We start from the raw sequence: 14260 nt of genomic DNA, 5'->3' as shown, positions 1-14260 counted from the left end.
CTTTCTCAAAACAAATAACGGAGAGAGCAAGCCGAGAACGACGGCGCACGCGTCGACACCCGGTCGGTCAGTGGGGGGCGGTAAAGACGCGGCTGCCACGGGGTAATGTTGTAGGAACAGTTTAAAGGTTTCAGGAAACGCTGTTATCGGTGTTTCCTGCTGTGAGTTAGATGAAAAGATGAGAATCCCGCGCTCACGTCTCAGGCTTTTGGAGTTTAGCTTAAAGACTGGAAAAATGAGGCCGAGACGCTCAGAGTCTCAGCTTCACAGGAAAGAAGACCGACAACAGTCACTTCTGATCGCCAACTCTCGGCCACACGGCAATGACCTCATTTACCAACTGTTACAAAGTGTTCACACAATTCCTCTCAAAATACATCAAAATTGTTCCCATTCTTTGTAGCAGCCATAAGAAAAAAGCTGTGGATTACAGTTTGATATGTTTCTTTTTCCTCTCTACCCCCCCCCCCCTCCCTCCTTGCAAACATTAACAGAACTGTAATGACAAAAATCCTGTGTCACGCTCAAACTACAGTTACTACACTTTCCACGGTGAAGGCTTTGAAATGATTGTGGGGCGTGAGGGCGGCGGGGAAAGGAGAGAGATTGAGATGTGAATCAGAGAGCTGACAACAAACAAACAAACAAACAAACAAACAAACAAACAAACAGAAATAGTACCATGAGTTCAACTTCAATAGTGCACTAATTGTTGTCGTTCCCTGGCAAACCGCTCAACTGTGACAAACGAACAACAGAGGCTGACGATAGCGTAGCGAGGAGATTTCTCAAAGGAGGCTAAAGATAGACGCCGTTACCTAAACCTGGAGGGAAGGAGTGAAAAAGAGTGACTGACTACAGACCAGCGAGAGCTTTTCAAGTCTGACGGATGAATGGACTGACGTAGAGAGGTGGCACTACAGCTCAACTGATGGAAATATGTAAACTTGTATTCTATTCTTCATTGAAAGGAGTTAGTATAGAGGGAGAGTGTGCAGGACACAGGGGTGGGAAACGGGGTGTGGGGGGGGAGTGCGAGGGTTAGTTTAGAGGGGGGGGGGGGGTTTGATCGAGACGCAGACGTCCACCGTCAAGGGCAGTGCGTCCGCGGAGGCCTCTGGGGAAGCCCGTTGTGAGAGACGCGGTCTTGGTTGTGGGAGGATGAGGAGGAATGAGAAGGAGCTCTGGAGTTGGCGGAGTGTTGTGAAGTGTGAGCGCCGTCGCTCTGGTAGCGGTGGTTAGCGCGGCCGGCGTTCCTGTCGTGGTAGGAGCCGCCGTTATACCGCTGACCACCCGAGTGAAAACCTTGTCCCTGGAAAGTACGTCTGTTACCTTGGAAAATCTGAGGGGAGAAGAAGATGGAGGAGGAGAAGAGTTAAAACAAGAGCTGCAACTAATGATTGTTTTTGTAGTCGATTAATGTGGCCATTATTTTCACGATTAATCGTTTGGTCCATAAAATAAAAAACGTTGATCAGTGTTTGTCAAACCTGGAAATGATTCAGTTTTTAAGATTTCTTTGTTATGTGGAGCACAGAAACGAAGAAAAAATTCACATTTAAGAAGCTGAAACAATCAGAAATCTTGTTTTCTGACATTTTTTGGACCAAAAGATTTATCGAGAGAAAATAATCGACAGAATAATCGATTATGAAAATAATCGTTAGTTGCAGCTCTATTCTTGTGTGGAAGGGCCTTTAATATATCACGATGTGGATGTTTGACATGTATCTGCTGCTGCTGACCTGTTTGTTTGGTGGAGGGCGGTGTTCACTGGGGACACTTTGGGTCTGAGTTGGGGGAGGAGTTTCCATCAGGCTGGGGCTGGCGACAGAAGAGGACGTGGAGCTACAACGGGAGCGATTTGAATATCCTGTACGAGGATGATAAACTGTAAAAGAGAAGAAGGGGGTCAATTATTTTTGGCAAACATCAAAATTGAGGAATTTATTGACAGTAATGATTAAATTCAATACTTTAAAAGATGAAGACATGTTAAGTTTATGGAGGTAAAGAGCTCCCACTGTTACTCTGTGTTTAATGAATAATCAAAGGTTTATCAGCTCTATCAGTTCTTTGACCATAAATCTATAGTTGGAACGATGATCATGGAAAGAAGTTAAGATTTCAGAGGAAAAAAACATCACAATCATATGGAGACACATATGATACTTTACACTTTAACAGTTCTGTCCAGACTGAACATCTTACATTGATAAGATACAGCATGACCCTTTTTTTTTTCTTTTCTGAATGCAACCATGACTTGTGTGGATGGTCTTGAGAAACAGAAACAGTTCATTTCTCACAAAGTACAAAAGGTGACGAAACGTGTTGATTTAGGTCATATGCAAATTAATCCTACATTTATTGTTCATATGGAAGCGACCATGACAGAAGAATACATTTTTGACTCCCTGCTGCACGTGTCGACTTTAAAATGTGCTTTATAAGTCAAGTTGTCATCAATAATAATTATTATTTAGCAAACAGGAAATGCGTCAATATTTGAGATTTGAAGAGATGCTTTGTTCACGGAGTTACATTTTTTCTGCCCTGTAACTGTACTGCAACTTTAACAGCTGATATCATCACAAACGTCAGAGACCTGATATTAAAGGAGACATATTATTAGCGTTAAATTCCTGGAATTGTTGTCTCGAGAAGCTCCTCTTTGTCCGTAAAAGAGTGCTGCCGAGGGCAACGGTATCCGAAAACCGGAAATCCGCGAAAAGTTCTATTCTTGGCTCCAAAGTGCAGCACAGAGTTCTACACACACTTCCAGCCTCAGAGGATTTATCTGTCCAGTGTATACATTTTATATATGACTGTAATGTGCCTGCTAGAGCCTGAAAATGATCACTTTTCCAAATGCTAACTACTGTTAGCTCCCAGTAGCCTCTGTGGCTGATGTATTTCCTGTCCCTTAAGTTTCGTTTTACTTAAGGTGGACCTAAAGAGATACTACTACACCGAGCATTCTGAACAGGGCTGTTTTGGCAGAGTGACTGAACTGCTGTGGTGCTTCATCCTTAAGGTATTTTGACCAAATCATGTCACAGACATGTTCATTATGACACCAGGGAACTAGGTTCACTTGGAGAAATAGGGTATATTATGAGTCCTTTAAGAGCTGATGCAGTGTTTGATTGTTCATCACTATATTAGCAGCAGTGGTTGTTGTTGTTGTTAAAGGAGAGAAACAGGATTCTGTACCTGATCCAAAACCCGAGATGCTCGTCTTCAGTGGTTCCAGATCAAACGTAAATCTTACTGCTTTCCCAAGATCCTCGTCGTATTTACGTTCACTCACAAAGTGCTGCAAAATAGAAAAAAAAAGGCATCGTATGAATGACTTCTATTCTGCTAATGCTACATTAAACAGTATCCAAGATGCTGCAGGTAAAGAGTATTTCACTCACACATTGGGTAACAAAGCACTGAGCCAAACGCAGAGATAAACTGTAAAGTACCTTGATGTCTGCTCGCAGTTCAGTCAACTGCTCATCCGACATGGACGCTGACTTGTCCGTCAGTCGTCTGAGCTCCTCTGCTCTCTTCTGCCGAGCGTCCAAAATCATCACTGAAACACGCAAAACACAATCACGCTTTGATGAACAGCGTCAAACCAAAATGAAAGAGACGTTCAACTCCTTGTTAGTCAGTATTCAAATTCATATTTTAATATTCAGTTTAATGTCGAGTATGAACGAGAGAAGCAGTTTCCCACAACATATTGAATTATATTTCTGTTGATTAATAAACCAACAAATGATTCAGATCTATCTTTTTTGTTAAAATCCTAAATATGTAGAAGTGAAAGACTTTTAAATAAACCTTTTCAGTTTAACTCGTACCACTGTGCTATTGCTTCCAGTTGCAGTAAGTTTCAATTTCCCCAGCTGTGCTATTTTGAAATGACGAGTACAAAGTGCGCCTGACTCGGCATCTATAGGTAAACAAGGGTCAAAGATAAAGATGGTTTCAAATCAAGATACCTGAAAATGTGCTGATGTGAGGGCACGGTGAATCTGACATGAGCCTTTGTTACACATCGATCACATTATCCCCTCACATGTTTAAATATAACACTAAAGGCGTTTTTGTTTTCAGATCTGGACGCTAAAGTTAAATCTACATACCGTATTGTTTATGATTAGTTCAATAGCAGTGTCTCATCAAAACAATTTCTTCTGGCAGAGGAAACACGCAAAAAAACAGAAGCTTTCTTGTTCTGATCCACATAAAATATCTGTTATTTTGCCAAGAAATTTTTTTATTATTTGTTATTTTGTCTCCCCAAGAAATGTAATCAGTAAAATATGTTTTTAACATCTAAAAACCAGACATAATTTCCACCTGGTGCGATGCAGAGTCTCATCCCTAAGGCCATGTAATCACAAGAATCTGGAGAAATGATACGTATCCCGATACAGGAGTGATGATACCATGTATTAGGGTATATTGGGATGCTGTGAGCAAGGTGATTTATGACCTTTTTAAAGTCTATTTTAAGAAAAACTCTCATAGCAAAAATAACTGTATTATATCCATTAACAATATTAAGTTTTCTTTTTCTAGTAAGGGGAATGGAAGAAGGGGGAATAGTCAAAGTAGAGGTCAGAAGCTTAAAAACTGACCTTTTATAAACCAAATGATGAATGACAATGTCAATTGATCAATCTGCAGTTTCAGCCCTGAGCAAAAGCAGTTACAAGATGGATGTTACCATAGTAACAGCAAATAAGCTATGCCCCAGCCTGTGGTCTTTGTGCAAATATGCTTTTCCAGCAGGAAAGAGTAACCTGTAAGTCATCATAAATGTAATAAATGACAGATAAAACTTTGAGGAAATCGGCCTTTTGTAATGTCGAAGAAGTATTGGAGTTCCTCCGCTTTGCTCTCAATTCCCCGCACACCTTGCACAAAGACAGCATTGAGTCTCCCTCGACACCCGACACTATTCACTTTTTCCAGGCCCCGAACACACAACACTCAACACTGCGAGGACGGAACACGAGAGAATGGCCTACTTGTGCAAGTATGCAGTCTTGCTCTGTCACGTTACACACACATACACACACAGTGGTATGCTCCAGGTATATCAGGACCCTAAGGGCACCAGTGCATGTTTGAAGAAACTGGGACTGGCTGTTCCACAACAATCTCTTTCGCAGGCTACTCCCGTCAGTGATTTAGGTCAGATTCTCCAGGCCCTTGAGTCAGGTGAACACATCATGCGCTGAATACGAGTGGCACCTGGGTGGTATGTGGAAAGCAAAGGTTTGGGGTCAGTCTACAAGCTGGGAAACACGGTACTTACTGGCATCTGCTTTCACTTTATCCATTTCTCCAAGGAGAGTCACTTCTCTGTCCATTAAACTAGGAGGAGAAAAAAAAGAGAGAGAAGGGAAAAAAAAAAGAAGTTATTTTTCTTTATTCACAATCTCCAACATAAATACAGTACATGTTGTCTTTGTGCTGAGATTACAGAAATATTTGAGTAGCATATACACTTTGGTGTCATGTTTCAGTGTATGACGACGCAAAAAGTGCTAGTGCAATACAGATATTACAAGATTTAAAGTGATACTTCAAGTTTTTAGCTTGCGGAACAGAGGAGTGGGCTGGTCTACTGCTGCCTCATTTGTCAAATTTGTGTCACTTAGGTAACTCTGAACAAAGCATTTCAAACAGTCACTGATGGAGGCGGCAGCAGATGTGTGCAGTGATATAAGCTCTTTGACTTTGGTGCAGGGAATGAAAGGTTGACAGAGCTACACAAACTTCAATTACCAGTCAGCTGTTACCACAACCGTTCAAAAGTTTAGGGTTACTTAGAAAAAAAAAAGCTATTTTTTCAATGAATATAACATTAAATGAATCAGAAATACACTCTCTACAGTGTTAATGTGGTAAATGACTATTCTAGCTGCAAACATCAGATTTTTAATGGAATATGTACATAGGTGTATAGAGGCCCATTTACACTGTTCTAATGGTACATTGTGTTTGCTAATGGTGTTAGAAGACTATTGATGATTAGAAAACCCTTGAAAACCCTTGTGCAATGATGTTAGCACAGCTGAAAACAGTTTTGCTGGTTCTTTGACCAAAGGGCAAAATTATTATTTTGAATAAAAATCATTATTTCTAATCTTGTCAATGTCTTGACTATATTTACGATTCATTTTGCAACTCTTTTGATGAATAAAAGTCTGACTTTTAATGGAAAACACAACAAAAATTGTATAGGTGACCCCAAACTTTTGAACGGTAGTGTAACAGTAAATGTATTCAATGCAGGTGTATATTTTTATAGACCGCCTTGTTAAGAGGCTACGAATGAGTTTTTCCTTGTGTCCTCACTGGCAGCCATGTTTTTCGCGAGCGCGAGTGTGCGTTCCTAGTCTCACGCTGACTCCCAGCGCTGACAGCGTGCCAGGGTCACACATGTCGCAGTCGCTGTTGACTACGAGTTATTACCTCATACAACCTCACTTCAAAAAAAAAAACCTGCGCAGTAAAACATGAGAAGTGGTGGGTGTATTGTTCTCCCTCAAACCATTGTCACCCGATACTGGATTCTTTTATTATTGAAGAACAGTATTGATATCACGCCACAGTTTTAAGTTTTGGTGTCAACGATGAGCTGCTGCGACAGACGCAGAAAGCCGAGTTTTACGACGTGCGAACATTCAAAATCATGCAAAGAAAACTTGATCATTTCAGACACAAGTCCTCTCAAAAATTCCCCGTGGAGGATTTTGGACGACTGGTCAAAGATCAAGTAGATCCACGCAAAAATACACATGTGGCAGCAGCTGTTTTCATACTACTACTCCTGCTGGTGGTGGCAGTGGAGAAAGAAGACTGCACATGAGCAGCTCCACTCATCACTCTCGTGAGGTCTCAACAGTACAACAGTGTGTGTTTGGGGAGGAAGAGTGAATTTAAACACAACTTTGTTTATGTGACGACCCCACAGGGTGTGTTCAAGGTCTCAGGATACTTTAAACAAAGAGCCAGTTTGGATCTTCTCACGGAGTCTTGAAACACAGAACTGGGGGAGGTTTACTGCAGTTTTCTGTGTTGTTGTTTTCCCCCAAAACCTTTACAAAAATCAACCACTTTACACAGCAATCGACCAAGGATGCAGAGGTAAGAAATGACAAGTGGCCTTCTAAAGGTAGAGTAGACATTCGATTGTAATTTAATGTGTTAGGACGATGGGGGAGAACATGGAGCCTGGTTTTTCACTCTTCCTCTTACTGTAGCATAAGGAATAGATATAAATTCGAGATATTTTAGGAGTCAATGATACCAGCACTGCACTGCTGCTGCTGCTGGAGGCTGCTACTGTCCTGCCTTTAGGGTGGATGGACAACACATTCTTCAACTTTCAGCTTTTCACAGCACGGCTGGGCAAAGTCGGGCTGATTGGCATCATGATGTTTGTGCTGTAAAATTGTGGGATGGATGATGCAATCGATACAATGTAGTGGAGTCAAGTTTTTTTCATTTCATTTTGATTGATGAGAGCGAGAGAGAGAGAGAGAGGGGTGGGGGGGGGGTGGAGCCTGATGGTTGGCATCCCACGTTTACACAACAGCTGACTGTTGTGACATGTTTGACCATCTGCATGTGTTTATGCTGCAGATGAGGCTGGGAAAAGGAGCAGAGAAGACAGATACAGTGAAATGTGTGAGGAAGGGAGGGGGAAGGGCTTCATGATGGAGACTCCACACATTATCATCCAACCATATCTTACAGTTACCACCTCTTTCTGATTCTGAAAGTAGATGGGAACAAAGACAGTATTTTGACAGTGGGTTGAATATCATCTTTTCTTTAACACTTCATGGATGATTAACTAAAATAAGTCTATTTTTGTGTATCTAAACTGTTTGTAGGTTACTTTTATGTTGTGTGCCACAGGGTTTCTTTAGCCTTTTTGCTGTTTTAAGTGAGCACCTCGTTCTGCGCTTGGTCCGAACAGATCAGCAGCAAGCCTTAGCCACAGGTGTGCCATTTGAGCATCATGGGAGCTGAGGGTGTTGAACCCTAATGGCACAATTCATCTTTTAGATTTGTTTAACTGACAACGTGCTCAACTTTTACTAGCCAGTAAGTACGGCAGCAGCTGAGAGTGGAGAGCGTGGCTAAATGGATATCCCATTCAGCAGAGAAAATCAACAGGAAACCACGGTATCAGGTTTCAGCTGCTGCGACAGAGAGAAAGATGAAGGAGCTCTTTAGGAGAAACGCAGTATGTGCGAATAGCGCTCAATAATTTAAAGAATGCATATAGTATTTAAGAAATACATTAAATCTCACAGTAGACTTCCTGTTTTTCCTGATTCAGGCAGAGGTGCAAGAATAGATATGCCTGATACCAAGATAAGATAATACTTTGTCTGTTTGCACAGAAAATTATCTTTTTGCAGACAGACAAGGCAAAGTCAGAGCCAAAAAAAATCTAATAACATAGGTAGTTATATTTTATATTTATATCCCTTTCTAAAAAGGATTATACTCAGTTTATCTTCAACCCAATGCCACCAATTACTCACCAAGATATTGATCTACTACTTAAACCGGTTCACTAGCAGCTGACCCTGATTATATCTGAAACAATTAAATGTGTAAGATAATAAAAGAAGGTGAAGCAAACAGTAGTGTGGAGGTATTTCTGCAATGTCGTTACGTAATATATTTGCATACTACTATACTGTACTACTACTATAGATGGCTCATGTAAAGCTGCAAATATGCAAACACTGAATGAATAACCCACTGGTGTTTGTTGGCGACCAATAATGTAAAGTCACATCAGAGACATCATGAGCAGACTGAGGTTCAGTGTGTTCAATGTGCTTGTCATTATGCAAAGCTCTGTGCCAGTGTCATCCAGGAGGACAAAGGTAAGAAAATGCCCTTTGACTCACTGATGACACGGCACAGCCTATGGAAAAATGCATTTTTTCCACATATTATGTGATAAACAACACAAACTAAAAGGAAGAATACTGATGAAAACAAAACAGCCCTTTTCTATTAAACTGTTAAGAAACCGGTTTGCTTTTCCCAACTGCAACTGAAGAACCATGGAGAACGGACAAATTGGAGACATGTCAGAAAAACAACCTAGTTTGGAGAAAGGATACAATTCCTTTCTCTTAATAGGTTTTTTTAAGGAAAGAGTGTGGGCTTAGAGAAAGACTCATTTTAACAATCCGGAGTCACGTAAACACGACTTCACGTGCGTCTTTTTTGTCGTGGAAACGTGCCATGCGTTAACGTTTACCCCGTTATTGTGTTAACTAAAAAGAAATACAGTAAATCAGAATTTTGCAACTGTAGTCTGGTTATTTATTCATGCTTTAAGCTGAAATCTGTGCATGTAAGTCTCTGCAAAGCCACTGTATACTGAGAAGGGCGTTACACCGAAGGCTGCAGAGGCTCACCAAGTTAGGTCATAAATTTCAACACTTCAGCAACGCCACAGGTGATTTTCGAACAGAGCAAAGGAAACTAAAACGCTTCACGACACTTAATATCATCAGAAATCTACACTGAAAGTGACCCATTTATGTTTGGTGGTAGATCTCAATTCTTTCATGTTTCTTTCCCAGTATGTCATGGTTTTTATTGGAATGTCACTCAAGATGAAACTTCCCAAATCTGTAATCTAAATTCCAATATGACCAATTGCAAAATCAAAAGACGCTTCAATTATGTGATTAAGATAATTATAGTGAAATTCTGCTTTTTATAAAATGTGTTTTATTTGTTCACAGATGCCAAAAGAGTGATCGCAATATGATTTTTTTGGACCATATTGTGCATGTTTATTTACACTGCAATTTGATTAACATGACACCGTTTCCAGCTGGGGGGACCGTTATACTTCCAGTCTGTACAAAGAAACATGAGGCAAAACATGTCTGAATGACTGTGTTTACTCTCTGATGTTCTTCCTGGAGACGAATTACTTCAGCTTTAGGAAACAACCACCATGAAACTATTAGCGAGTTCAGTTTCATTTCACTCTTTCATTCAACACGAACAGTCTCTTCTCTGTCGGTGCTTTGTTTTTTTTTGGAAAACAACTCAAAAAGCCGACAACAAAGCCAACTGTGTTAAATTTAACAGCAAGGAATGTCTGACTCTCATCATAACATTGGTGCAGCAGCAACTCCTCGTTTTGTGAGGGAAGTTAAACACAAGTTGAAGCATCTGTGCTGTCTGTGTTTGAACAATTGATGAAGTGTGTGCTGCAAATTCTGCTCCTAACGTTCTTCAACCATCATCTGGGACTTTCATAAGGGATACAGCCTGAAAGAAAGAATCTACCACAAGGAAGCTCTTGTTCCAATGGAAAAGTGTTCTGATACTGATCAACTTGCATCCAAATATTCTATCAGCTAAATTTTTTTTGCAAAAGCCATGATCAAACGCAGATTTCAAAATGAAATTCACATACCAGCTCTGGAGGTCGGCAAACGTCTGCTTCATCCTCTTGATTGACGAGTCCATCTCCTCTTTGACGACCATCCTGTAGCGAGTCAGTGAGGCAGTGCATCTCTGCAGGTCCTTCACAGAGCGGTCGATGGTAGAAGCTGAGAGGTCGACATTAGAGAGGATTTACGGACATGTTCAAGAAAGACATAAAGTGCCTGGTTACGTTTTACAAACGATAATTTCGGAAACAAGAGCTACAGCTGGCTGACCTATTTTCTTTCCTCCTGCTGATCCTTGCCCATCAGTGGTGGACACTACTGAGGAAGAGGAGGGATGTGGACCCGAGCCGGTCCTGCGTCGACTCTTGTTGCCTCTGGGACCCTGGTGATTCCTCCCGTCTTGCTGAGGGACAGGACTCGGAACCTGGCCTTGACTTTCTGCTTCTGCACCTGCAGGAAGACAGAGAAGTTTCCAACAAATAAACATACTTCTCTTCAAACTATACCTAGACCAATACAACATAAATTGTGATAATTTATGCAGGTTCTCCACTTCCAAATCACAAAACTCTTGAGGCAACTTGTCTCTGCCCTAAACTATTAATACATTTCATTATCTATTGATCTACCCTCTACCCTGTTTTGTGAGGTTACAGTCATCATGTCACCAAGTCCATACGAATGTCTGTGAAACAAGTCTTTCCTAGAACACCTCAGCCCTTCCCAACTTTTGACCTCATTGTGCATCATATTTTTTTTTTTTAGCAGTAGAGCTGTCATTACCGGCGGTTTCAGACGTAGCAGGTTCAGAGTCCAGCTCTGCTGCGTCCAAGGAAGCAGAGTCCAACTGTTCGCTGAGTGAATCCAGCGACTCTCCATCCATTACGGATCCATTGGCATGAAAACCATTCATCTCATCCTTGCCCTCCTCTGGCAACGTGCCCTCGGGTGGAGTAGGCTCCACTGTGGCCTCAGGCTGAGGCTTGGGCTTCTTTTTCTTCTTGGGCTTAACATAAAAAAAAATAAATAAAAAAAAAACGTGTCAGTTTCTTTTGTTCACAATCTCTTAGTCAGTGTTGAGAACAGAGATGGCCGGGTTCAGATTAATATGTGACTTGAACTGAAACAATGTTAACTCTGAAAATTGATTGCTATGATTAATGAACGACAGATAAAACAGCAAGATTTAATAGGTGCAGCAAACATTTCATGACTACGGGCAGTTACAGTAACTTAACAAGAAAACATCTACGACGCAGGCTTTCGGGTTCCCACCTTCTTTTTGCCGGTGACATTCCACTCCTTCAGGATCTCAACTGCACTACCTACGGCAGGGAGCAAACAATGATGACGAAGATACACAGTGACAGTAAGCATCTTAATACCGGCCTGCCCTAAAGTGTTGTTTAGACACTACCAAATGCAAAACAATGCAGTCTGACGTACAGGGACAACTTCCTTGTTCTATTTTTACACCTGCAAAACCAAAAGGCATGCGTGTGACGTTCACGGTCTGAATGCAAAGCATGGAATGTGTGCGACAAAAGCTTCCATGATGAAGCACAAGTGTCGTGGGCAGCGTGCCAGGACAACAGGTCTGACTTTAACACAGGTAATTTAGTGTAAACTGAGTATTTGCAGACTTCGAGAGGCACCGTCAAAGTGTTTGTGGAAACTCGCGTTACAAATTACTAGCACACACAAATACACAATGAGTCAGCCTTTTTCCTTCATGTTGTTAAGGTGTGATATTATAAACAATATGACAATGGAAAGTCTTGTAACTATTTGCAGAGACGCTTATTATCAGTCAATTCACGGTCTCCATTATACTGATACCTTCTAGGAAAGCTTGAACCGCTTTGTCAACGCAGTTCTCAAAATGCTGCAGCACCAGCACAATCTCGTTGTTGCTTTTGTTTGGGACTACTGCTCGGACGGCACTGATCTGTTCAAAAAAGAAAAGAAGCACAAAGTGTGCGAGGAACAAAATTAAATATATTCCTGTAATCTGGTATTAAGTGTAAATTCACACTGGTGCTGCTGTTGGTCTTATTCTTATAATTCAATTATGAGAATAAAAGATTATTTCAGTTTAATGCAACACATGCAAACAGCTCCTGTGCAAATGAAATACCTTAAAGGAGAGAATCATCAACTTACATTATTATTATTATTATTATAATAAATCAACAATAAATGTCTTTGCGGCGTTACTCCACTGCCGTTTGCTTTCAATTTCAAACAAACCCACAAGAACATAACAAACCAGAATCCCAATAACCTACTGCCATTTAAAACATTATGACACCACTGTAAGAGCTCAAGGTAAATGGGACATGGCTGCGTTTTCCTTTTGTTATCTTAGGTGCCCATCTATTTAATATGTCAATAACATTAACCCCCATTGAGACAAGAAAATCCAAGAGTCAACAGAGCTCTAATCCTTGCAATTCTACTTGAGTAATATAATACTGCTACTTCCACTCTTCTGTTTACCGAGTTACACACCAGGAAACCACAAAGCTGGATGTCAAAGAATCCATCAACACAAAGGGAAAAGTGCAGCTTTTTTGGTCAAATTTAATTATTTCACACCAAACAGCCAGTGGCCACGTCTTACCTTTTCCTTCATCCTCTCAGCTGTTCCTCCCTGTGACATCACCATTTTGGAGCGCTGGTCAAACACCACACCAGATGTATCTGGAAGAGACAATATGAATACTAATCTCCATCTTCTGTTCGGGCCTCGAATCTTATTTGCAAACCACTGTCGAAAATCATTTACATAACAAAACCAACACAAACGTCTTCAGATGTTTCCTGAAAGCGTCATCGGCCATGTGTTTTCTCAAGTACAAAGGCACATCAGCTATCATGTTTGTCTTCATGAACAAAACAAGACAAAGAAAAACAGTAACTCTTTTCATTAAATTGAAAGGAATTTGATTTGAGTTGTTCGTTTTCATTTCAATTATTTACAAAAAAAAAAAAAACAGTTGATTATCAAAATAAATGGTGAATAATTCAGTAATCTATCAGTCGTTGCAGCCCTACGTCAGTTACTAGCACAAGCAAAGATATATAGAAAGAAAAACTCATCACATCTATGCCTGCACAGTCTGGAGTCTGCATCTGATTTAACAGATTAATAACCCCTGGAGTACTCAAAAAAGACATTTTTGCAGGAGGACCAACTTCAGCCTTTCCACTAAAGGCCGATTTAAGACTTGGCCATTAAAGAAACAGCTGAGTGTGAAGAGTCAGGGTGAAGTCCAAAGTTAATCTGTAGCCATTTATAGACGACACAGAAAAAGAACCAGTGGACTGTTGTAAAAAGGTGTTTTCCTGTGCATGGAAGTAGGTTAACATCACAGTTTAAGTAGACTCCACAGTATTCATACACTGTGCTGTTTACTATATAAACAGATTCCATCCATCGGCTACTGCCTTACCCCCACGGGGTCACAGGCCACTGGAGGCAATACTAGCCAATACAGGGTGAAATCGATTCATCTGTTTAAAGTTTTTTCATCAGCTTCTTAAATGTGAACATTTTCTTTATTTCTTTTCTCCATATAACAAAAAGTGAATAATTTTTGGTTTGTGGACAAAACAAGACATTTGAGAACATCATCATTTCCAGGTTTGACAAACACTGATCAACATTTTTTACGTTTTCTGACATTTTATGGACCAAACGATTAATCGATTATGAAAATGAGAAAAGCACTCGGAGAGCGCAGACCTCAGTGCCTACAAAACACACCCTTCCGGGGCACAGCGTGTACGGATCA

At 40.7% G+C, this 14260-nt stretch overlaps 1 protein-coding gene across 1 annotated transcript in view; it reads right to left on the bottom strand.

The window, feature by feature from the left end:
- Window positions 1–1073: 1073 nt before the first annotated feature.
- spats2 (spermatogenesis associated serine rich 2) overlaps window positions 1074–14260 on the bottom strand; it is a 17440-nt gene continuing 4253 nt past the window's right edge. The window contains exons 3-13 of the mRNA XM_083894507.1: window positions 13087–13166; window positions 12303–12411; window positions 11739–11788; window positions 11247–11469; window positions 10734–10913; window positions 10487–10622; window positions 5324–5382; window positions 3474–3583; window positions 3217–3319; window positions 1746–1891; window positions 1074–1342 (exon numbers count right to left, since the gene is read on the bottom strand). Of these exons, the coding sequence (XP_083750633.1) occupies window positions 1091–1342; window positions 1746–1891; window positions 3217–3319; window positions 3474–3583; window positions 5324–5382; window positions 10487–10622; window positions 10734–10913; window positions 11247–11469; window positions 11739–11788; window positions 12303–12411; window positions 13087–13166 (1448 nt within the window). The 3' untranslated portion in view covers window positions 1074–1090. The remainder of the gene's footprint in view (window positions 1343–1745; window positions 1892–3216; window positions 3320–3473; window positions 3584–5323; window positions 5383–10486; window positions 10623–10733; window positions 10914–11246; window positions 11470–11738; window positions 11789–12302; window positions 12412–13086; window positions 13167–14260) is intronic.

Source organism: Microchirus variegatus (genome assembly GCF_963457635.1).
Source record: "Microchirus variegatus genome assembly, chromosome: 9".
NCBI classification, from domain to species: Eukaryota; Metazoa; Chordata; class Actinopteri; order Pleuronectiformes; family Soleidae; genus Microchirus; species Microchirus variegatus.
This window is presented reverse-complemented; position numbering and strand designations above follow the sequence as displayed.